At 38.6% G+C, this 9,636-nt stretch overlaps 2 protein-coding genes across 3 annotated transcripts; both read right to left on the bottom strand.

The window, feature by feature from the left end:
- Positions 1-746: 746 nt before the first annotated feature.
- Positions 747-5,267, bottom strand: msl1a (MSL complex subunit 1a). The gene is given in 10 exon segments (XM_065277797.2): positions 747-1,386; positions 1,488-1,560; positions 1,678-1,802; positions 1,975-2,042; positions 2,126-2,190; positions 2,270-2,462; positions 2,464-2,521; positions 2,661-2,821; positions 2,973-3,648; positions 5,196-5,267. Coding segments are annotated over 9 exon segments (1,404 nt in total). The 5' UTR covers positions 3,543-3,648; positions 5,196-5,267; the 3' UTR covers positions 747-1,295.
- A 709-nt stretch (positions 5,268-5,976) lies between these two features.
- Positions 5,977-8,934, bottom strand: LOC135733784 (major histocompatibility complex class I-related gene protein). Of its 2 annotated transcripts, none has more exons than XM_073814142.1 (7): positions 8,746-8,934; positions 8,383-8,643; positions 7,507-7,779; positions 7,125-7,415; positions 6,896-7,014; positions 6,781-6,802; positions 5,977-6,696 (listed from the first exon to the last, which is right to left on the bottom strand). In XM_073814142.1, the coding sequence occupies exons 1-7, from the start codon at positions 8,801-8,803 to the stop codon at positions 6,680-6,682; spliced, it is 1,041 nt and encodes a 346-aa protein (XP_073670243.1). In that variant the 5' UTR covers positions 8,804-8,934; the 3' UTR covers positions 5,977-6,679. The 2 variants fall into 2 exon arrangements, with proteins under 2 accessions (XP_073670243.1, XP_065108644.1); XM_065252572.2 differs by having other exon boundaries at positions 6,781-6,805; positions 8,746-8,933.
- Positions 8,935-9,636: the final 702 nt, after the last annotated feature.

Here is a 9,636-nt window from a genome sequence, read left to right as displayed (position 1 = left end):
ATAGGTGATACTGCCTATGTTTGAATGAAAGCGATGTCATATTACATATTTTACCACTTCTCATAGATTGTTGTCCATAAATAATAAGGATTAATTAGTACAAATTATTATTCAAAAATATCACACAAAAAATTATTTTTTAGGAAGCTCAGACAGAAAAGACACTTTTTAAATGATTAAATTAAACACAGATTTAAAAAAAATTTAAATATACCACTCACAGACCATGGCTCAGACAAATACTGTGCTTTATTAAATTAAAACACTAAAAATAATATGCATTTCCATTTTAAATATTTAAGTATATTTAAGGGATCATACAATCCCTTGTTGAACAAGCGTCATGTCCTATTTGGCTCTCGATTAATTTCATGCATTTTCGGTTACCTAAAAAAACACCAGACAGTCAAAAAGCACACACAAAAAATCATTTTGTGTCACAATTAAATAAACATATAGCAGCAGAACGCACAAGTCACTCGGTAACCGGAAGTGCCACTCGACGAGCCACTAAACACAGTGGCATGAGCCAATGGAAACGCATGCCAATGGCTTTTGTGCATAAGATGCCATGCCACTTAATATTAAAACCCCTTCTCTAGTTCTGACTAAAATTTGAGCATTTTGTTTTTACTTTATCTAGCTATTTTTACTACATTAACATAAAAGTCTGTAATATCTGATATCATCGCAACAATACCAAATAAAACCAAACATTCACTAAAAACAGTCAGAAAAAAAGGATATCCATTTTTGACTTTTAATATTTGAAATAATTTCTGCAGCTGTAAGTATCTTACACATTTTCTTTGAATAAAGCTTTATGATACAATAAACATAACACATTTAAAACATTTACAATTCCAAGTTCTACATCTGAAGGGAACCCACCCACAATGGACAAAAAAATGCAGCATGTACAGTTCTGCAGTTGTGGTTTAATATATTATGCCAGATGTGTTACGGTAGAAGCTTTGGTCCATATTGCTCAAGCAAGATATGACACAAACGTGATCATGTGTTACATTTTACACCGTAGAAGTCACCATGATCATGGATGTCACTGTGAAAGGTTTTTTCTTAGACATTACCGAACAAAACACAGTTTCTCATAGATGCCAAGCAGGGGTGTTTAGAGGGATCCAAGTCAGCCCATAATCTGCGACAAAAGTGCAATCTAGTGATAGAGTACAAGGCCAAAATTCTGCTTTATCACACAGGACGGTATGAAGGAATCTGTTTCCTGTTGAATCGGCGGTGAGAGATGCCTGTTATCACCACTATATGTGGTGGTTTCATTTGCGACATGTCCGGTGGGGCGTCCTTTTCTTGGGCACCTCAGCTAGGCTGGTACTGCGTTCATTCAACCATGGTAATTTAAAATCTCTGTGTAAATAAATGTAAATATAATGTATACCACACTCTTCACATTGCATGCAATCTCATCCTATAGGTCTATATGCCAAAAACTGTTTAGTTAAACTCACTGCTGTTTCGGGTTAGGGAGAGGTCTTCCAAAAGCCACCACTGGCAGAAATGGTGTCACCATAATAGACTCCACTGAGGAAACACGAAAAAATTAACATTAATTAAAGTCAAGTTGTCTGATAGCACTAAATGTGACTGACACCACCTGTTGCCAATGATATAAATTCTGTTCAAGTACAGCTGACGTACCATCTTCAGGATTTGGATAGAAGGAGACCACCTCTGGTTCGCTCTCCTGATTCATCTTCCTCTTATTCATCCTCTGCTGCAGACGCTGAAACATCCTCTGCTCACGAATACGCTGGATATCCCACCTAAAACCAAAGGCCCTGTTTACACCTGGCATTAAGATGAGTATTGGTCGATCGGATCACAAGTGGACAAAAGCAAACTAAGTACTAATGAGGATGGATGATAGATTATTTGAAATGTAACAATCATCTATTATATGGTATTCTTAACTACCTACAGACAACAATCTATCACCTCTTTCTTCTCTTCTCATCCAGTTCAAGCTTTGAATGACGTTTCAAAAAGACACTGTCATCCAGACACTGTAAAAAAAAAAAGAGATCTTAGACATAAGCATTTCAAGTTTTTCACTGCATACAGCATCGCATCTTTGTGCCTTACGAACCTCAGGGATGTCCGAGGCCTCCTTCTGCCCCAGTGGCTTCACAATGTTCTCTCGCCATGAAGGAACTGCACAGGAGGAACCATAATACACTTATTAATCAGCACACCTCAAGTCAGATCCATCAACATCCCTCATCGAACATACCTACAACGTTGTCCTCATGCACAGGGGTAGAGTCGTGCCATAGCGACTGCTGTGGCTGATGACAGCAGCAGTGGCACATCTCAGTGGTATCCACGTAAAGCAGTTCTTCTGACTGTGCCTGTAATTCAGGACCCATCTTCTCCTCAGGTTCCTCCTTTACCGCTGGGTCCTCCTCTGGTGATGGCGGGTAGCGGTGACTTGGGCTGTCCACGTCGCGTCCTGCTCATCCGAGTGTCCTGGAAAGGAAACCTCCTTTAGGGAGTGGAAAAATAAAGTCATTTTATTCATCAACTTTCATAAGTCAAATCAAGCCCTGTTAAGTTACATCTGTTTAAGCAAAAGGTAAACTCATAAATAAGCTGCCATTTGATAATTCTGATGTGTAGCCTACTTTTTCAGGTCTTTTCCTTCTGTCTCACGCTGGGCTTCGTCTGAAGTGGCAGTCTCTGTCTCCGGTTCCTTGCGCCGGGGCGTCTGAGAGGGACGAGATTCACCTCCATCTTTTTTCACCATCTCCAGTCTTCGTTCCATGCGCTCAATCCGTGCTTTCAGCTACAACGCAAAGCATATTCAGTTGAATCCTAAAATAAACTGATAAAGGACACCTTTGTGATTTTGTGAAATGTTACAAAATCTCAGTTGCCATAGTTATAATAAAAGTTATCTTATTTTATGATTTTATAGTACGAAAACAGTAGCCCACCATCTCTTTTTCAGCCTTGAGATCGTCAATCTCTTTGTTTTTGCTGTGTAGTTGCTTCTGTTGCTGCTCCATCAGTTCCAGTTGCAGCAGCAGGATCTGTCGGATGCAGCTTGTCTGCGGGTCCACAAGGCCGGGGCCTTTCCTCACATTCCGATGTTTCCCATCGGGACTGTTCTCTGGGGAGGGGACCCCCGCAACCACACCACCATCTCTCCGCTGGTTGCTGCCATTTGATTCCATGGGATCCATTGCCACGTGGCTGTGACTGGTCTGACAAAACAGTGATTTGCTTTTATTCAGGGAACCTTCTGCCCCCATCTGCTTGGTTGATGGGTGTGTCAAGGCCCCCTGAGTCTCCCAGTTCTCCTCCTCTCTTCTTGTTGGAGACTGATCACGACACTGACGGCTGATCTTTGCTTTGTTGCGTGGGTGCTGATGGTTTTCACTGTTGTGGATCGTGCTCAGCACATTTGCGGTGAAGTTGCGGCTCTGTTTCAGGTTGTCAGGCTCTATTATGCTTGTGTCGACTCTGTGTTGTCCACTCCGAAACACAGTGGATCGCATTGACATTGCGACTTGCTCCAACTGTACGTTTTACCAACACCCACCTTTATAGATGAGGGGGTTATTTGAGAGTCTGGACATGTGCCCTTGAGATTCCTCTTCTTTTGCCATTCTGAGGGAGAAACAATGTCAGTAGCTGACCATTGGCCTGTTGCACAAAGCTGGTTTCAGTGGTTACCCCGGTAAGTTTGGGTTTAGTTTGAGTGAAAAACTCAGTTTTTTGGGCTAACAAAGGTGGATTGGTTTAAAACGGTGTTCATCACCATGGTGACTTGCGCTACACTGTTAAGCTGCTCTGGACAAGGTTTTATTCTGAGTTAGAGAGTGACGTGACGCATGACACGATTAACCCTTTACTGGTTTCCGACACTATGTCGGAAAAGACATAATCATACATTTTACTTTAACATGCACACAAGGAAAATAAAGACAACATTGCAATTACTCACCATTTTAAATGATGTTAACGCATTTCATTTTAATCTGCTTTCCAAGATCTTTTGTTTCGGGTTGCATATGATTAAAGTATTTTAACAAAAATAATTTTTAATTATAAAAAATAGACTCTTTAATATCTTTGACTTGTCATTATTTCTGTACAATTTATTTATTAACATTGAACGTTTTATAGTAATTATATAAAATAATTAGTTTTCAGTCGGTTTTATCCTCATTGTTAGACTATAAAATGTAATTTTAAACCTTAATCAACTATATTAAATGCAAACGGTGTTGTTTTCTGCAGCGTGCATATGTTTAATAAACTGTTATTAATTTAATTTAAACTATTAAAATATAAGCGCATATTTTCTTCATTGGAGAAATACGCACACCTACTTTTTGCGTGTTGAACGCTATTGGCTGTTCACTGAAAACGTCACCCTTCACGTGCACGCACATGAAAAATAATCATCAACTCGGGGTTTAAACTATAGTTGAAAAAGTTAACTAGCGTCATAGGAAAGATTAACCCAGGTTTAATTTTGTCAACACAAAACATACTGCAACTTGCTTCGTGCAACAGGCCACATGATAAGTGAGAAATATTACATTAAATGTGAATGTGGGAATCAAAATATTAAAAGAACTGAAGGACATTAGAGAAGTAATATGTCCGATTTATTTTCACCATCTCAACAATAAAGATGCTATACGAACTGATTAGACACAATAAGATACTGAAACAACACAGAGAAACCAGGGATACATCGTTCATACAGAACATTTTGTGGTCGTGTCGCTAGGTTAAGCTAACCACGTCTGCACTCTTTAACTTAATCCTAGTGTGCATTGGTCCTTCGTAGCTAGATATAAACGCATTGCATGCATGAAGCTGTTTTATTCGTCATCTTTGGTGGTTGTTTATATGCATGCTACTAAGAATTTTCCGTTCAAAGCGAAACAGGAGACATGCATTAACAATCCTCTGCATCTTTATTACTATCTTCAGCGCAGCGTCCACCATTTTAGATATGCAGCAAAAACAATAACAATCATTTTCAGTTCCTTCCACTGCACTGGAGGGACGATGACGCCATTTTAAGTTCAACCATTCTGTAAAAATATAAATACTGGAGGACAACAATACAGCTGCCGACTAGCTAACTCGTATCTCTACACTTTGAAATTTAAATGCCCTTATCGCCCTCCCAAACTCACCTATCGCCTTCCTTCGGTCGATGTTTGAATGTGCGCGCACTGCGCATGCGCGATGTCTGTCGTGAGTTCCGAATCTCATCAAGTGGTTGAAATCGTGACTCGTGTTTTTTTATTGCAGAATTGGGTATAATGCTTAGTTTAAGCACAATTTACTATTTAAATCAATTTTTTTAACACACACATGCATAAAATAATAAAACATGGGATTGTACTATTATTGGGTATAAATCTGAGGGATGAAATTACAGATTTGAATCCAGAAAATAAATGAAAGCCACAGTGGAGATATTAACTTTTAATAATATTTAATCGAGACTCGAGGGCATTTCTGGATCAAGCTTGCGTTATGACGTCATGCCGCAGTATGTTGATTCATTGTCCCATTAAAAGTCAGGATTATGGCGAATATTAAAGCATGTAGGTATAGACCAAGATTAAAGAGGCTGAATTATATAACAAATATAATACATGTTTTTATTAATTCAAAATGATGTAAACAGTCTCACAAATACAAAAGTGTACAGTACAAATACTGAGGAGTTCTGGTGGCAATACATTTTTGCATTGAAATAAATGTACTAGATTTATATAAATACTGATTCATAGTTAAACGTACACGTTTGTACAAATTTAATACAGTAATATCTTGTGTTAGATGTTAGAAGTACTGCAAAATCATATTATTAATCCTAGTGTGTGTGTGTGTGTGTGTGTGTGTGTGTGTGTGTGTGTGTGTGTGTGTGCGTGCGTGCGTGCGTGCGTGCGTGCGTGCGTGCGTGCGTGCGTGCGTGCGTGCGTGCGTGCGTGTGTGTGTGTGTGTAAATGGGTCAATGGCAAAACAAGCTCATAAAAACGTTTTTTTTTATCTTTAAACAAAATAGCCAAAGGATCTTATTTTAAATTTTTAAAAATGTTAACATAATTTTGCCACTGCTAATTTGTATGGACAATTGCCCTGCCTGTCATTTCAAGTTTGATATCTCAAAACAAAAATTTGTAACAGAAACTGTATTTAAACTAAATAAGTTTTATAGAATAAAGTGACATCATAAATGTATCAAGTTATTTTAGTACATAATGCGGACACAAAAATACGCCTGCCATGTCACCAAATAATACGTTAACTGCAGATACTAATTTTCTTACCCCACTAGCATTTTAATATTCTTTCATTTGCAAGCATAAATTTAGCAAATTTGATTAAGGTTTATGGTAAATTAAAACAATTTCGATCTCAGAGATCACAGATATTGTTAAAAAATAATGTATTTCTTAAATGCACTGTTGGTCCCTTTGGATGAAAGCACATGGCAAATACATAAATGCTGGTGTGCTAAGAAATTATTATTTTTTTAAGCATAAAATCTTCTTTTATCGATGTTTAGATCTTTTTCTGGAAATCAATGCAAATACCTTTTCTTCTGTAAATGTAAATAAGTAATGATGTGCCTTTAGAACAAGCAAATGAAAAACCCTTCAGGATCTCACATCTGGTCAACTTCTAAGAAAGAGAAAATCATCACCCATTCATGTGTGTATATTTTAACACTTTTAATAACTCAAAGACCAAAGTTTAAAGACTTACCTGAGGTAGAGATGTAGCTGACCTGCTATATGGAGACAAAAAACAATAATAAAGCCTAGCCAGCAGAGTTTGCATTAATCTATTGTGCATTTGGTGGAACAGTGTTTTTGTGTACCTGACTGGCAGGTTTATACATCTTCCTCCATATTTTAAAAGAAGCCAAGGCTCCAAATGCACACAACAGCAGCAGCAATAGTACAGAAGGAATAACAATAACTGGGTCAGGACCAGGTTCTGCAAAAACAAGTTGACACACATATATGCTTAATATATATATATATATAGAGAGAGAGATATGTGTGATGCATCTTTATAAATAAGCTTGCCCTTGAAATCTGTGATACCTATACTGATGTCAAGCTTGTTATCCAGGCTAAGATGAATTACAGTGCATGTGTAGGAGTGTTTTTCTCTCTGCTCTTCAGCACTCAGTTCAACACTTTTCCTCATCTGGTACGTTCCATCACCATTAGGCAGAAGTTCTCCACCCGTGACCCGCTCCTCATTTACCGGCTGGCCATCCCGAAGTAGGGTCAGGTTAATGTGTCGTGGGTAAAAACCAGTTGCCAGGCAAGTAACCTGGACTACACCTGTGTCACTGTTAGATTGTTCGATCACTCTCAGTCTTGGTTTAACTGTCAAGACAAAATGGGCAACAAGCAGGAAACATCATGGATCGATGTCTCAAAAGCATACAGTTTGAATTATGCAATGTATCTACCGTACCTCTAGCTGTTACCCGGTTCTTCTCCTTTTTCAGATACTTCTTGAGCTGACTGATGCACAGAGGGCGATAAAAGTAAGCATACAGCCATGCGTCATACTCTAACTGCGCACTACTCTTTATCACAGGCCATTTCCAGTGAGTGTGCTGGTCCCCCTGAATTTCATAGTGTCTCTCAAAACCACTTTCACCATTAAAGGCCTCCAAGGTCATCATTTTGCCAGGCTCATGGTGGTGAAGTTCACATCCAACAAGCCTCTGCTGCACGTGAAGGCCTTAGGAAGAAGAACAGAGTATGTACATCTTAGGGGTGCACCGATAAATCAGCCGATGAGGCTTGCTATGCTTTTCAATGAATTACAGTGTGAAATGCCGCAATACATCCAAAAGCCAGAGGGCGCTCTCGTGCAGAAACTCGACCCTTTTACAGCTCACGTGATCAAATAGCCTGCGCGCGCATTTGGGCAACGGAAGAAGTGTTATTCCCCATTGGTTCTACAGTGGTAGCAACTCAGAACGTTTATTAAAACGGTTTCCCAGCATCAAATTGTCTGGTTGTTGCGTTTGGTTGCTCAAATATAATATACTAATATACGTATATATGTATCTGGCAACTTTATTTTTGGCCATCTGCTAACGTCTTCTATCCACTCCACTATAGTACACGGATCTGGTAGCTGTGTTGAAAATGTTGATAAAGTCAACTTTTTTAAAATAACTTACTGTTTGTGTTGCTTCACTGCTGATTCTTACGATACTTCCGTTGCCTAAATGCGCGCGCATACGCTGCCACGTCATCATTGTGTACAAACAGTAAAAGGGTCTATACAGACCACAACAGACTGACTTACAATAAAAGGCCTTTAGAGAATAAATACCTCTTGTGTAATTTAAGTAATCTATTAAGTAGTATGCTTTGGTTTTCATGCCCTCGTGTATGCCTTTACAGACTGTTGATATGGTCAACTGCTCAGTGACATTAACCGAGTCATCTTGTGTTTTCTGGACAAAACGGCTCTCGTCGGAGTTATAGTGACCGATGACAATATCATCCAACGTAACAACTACGGTAAACTCTGGAAATGGAACCGAAACATCTCCGGTCAAGAAGGTAGCAAAGACCCACAACGAATGTGATCCTACAAAAGTAGAATATCAAGTTCAACATTCCAACTTTAAAACGCTTTTAGATAATTTACATATTGTGCTCCAGCGTTATTGTGTTCTCGTGGCTTAGTTACCTGAATCAGAATACACAGGCGCTAGAAGTATGCATACTATCGCGATTAAATGCAACATTTTAACATGTTGCACGAGGTGGATTTGTTTTTAAAACAGAATTAGACATACTTTCAATCTCAGTATGACCCTCAAGCATGACAACTTACAAACTTCCTCTTTGGAGGTGTGGTTATAAACACACGTGGCTCCGCTAGATGGCGCAAATCAAGTGCATCAACAATGTAATGTAGTCAACTTCATATTGAAGCGGTTCAGTGCAATAAAATCATGACAATCTTTAACCATCATATGTAAGACTAATGTTGCACGTACACTGAACCTAACTTTTATATCTAGACCATTCTGTCCTAAGTACAAATATAACTGTAATTGCCAGTCTTCTCCACTAGAGTGTACCATTTATTAAGGCATTCACAATCTTTGAACACAATTGTACAAGCATGCAATCCTATAATACATATTAATGTACAGTATTTATTGCTTTCAGTTTCTGAGTGCGTGTACAAGTGTAAACCAGTGTATGTCAGCCTTTTTTATTCAAGACTCCCCATTGTCCACGATAATGTTTTCCAGAACCCCCCCCCCCCCAAAAAAAACTATACCTCAAAGCCTTGCATTGCTAATAATATGTATAACCTATACAATACAAGAAATATCTTAATAGTTTTAGCTTATTTGCTTGTCCTATATCATTCCAAGTCATCTTGATGCTTTCTAGTGGGTCATGGCCCCCAGTTGAAAAACACTGCAGTGTGCATATAACTCATGATATTTATGATAAAGAGAATCGATAAGGAGGGATATATGGATAAAACCTGTCAGATTTGCAACTGAAACAACTTTTATTGCCTTGTTGTAGAACCTTCTGCAACCATCTATACAACTATGCC

This window comes from Paramisgurnus dabryanus, chromosome 3, assembly GCF_030506205.2.
Source record: "Paramisgurnus dabryanus chromosome 3, PD_genome_1.1, whole genome shotgun sequence".
In the NCBI taxonomy this organism is placed as follows: domain Eukaryota; kingdom Metazoa; phylum Chordata; class Actinopteri; order Cypriniformes; family Cobitidae; genus Paramisgurnus; species Paramisgurnus dabryanus.
The sequence above is the reverse complement of the archived record's forward strand: the minus strand, read 5'-3'. Positions and strand labels throughout refer to the sequence as shown.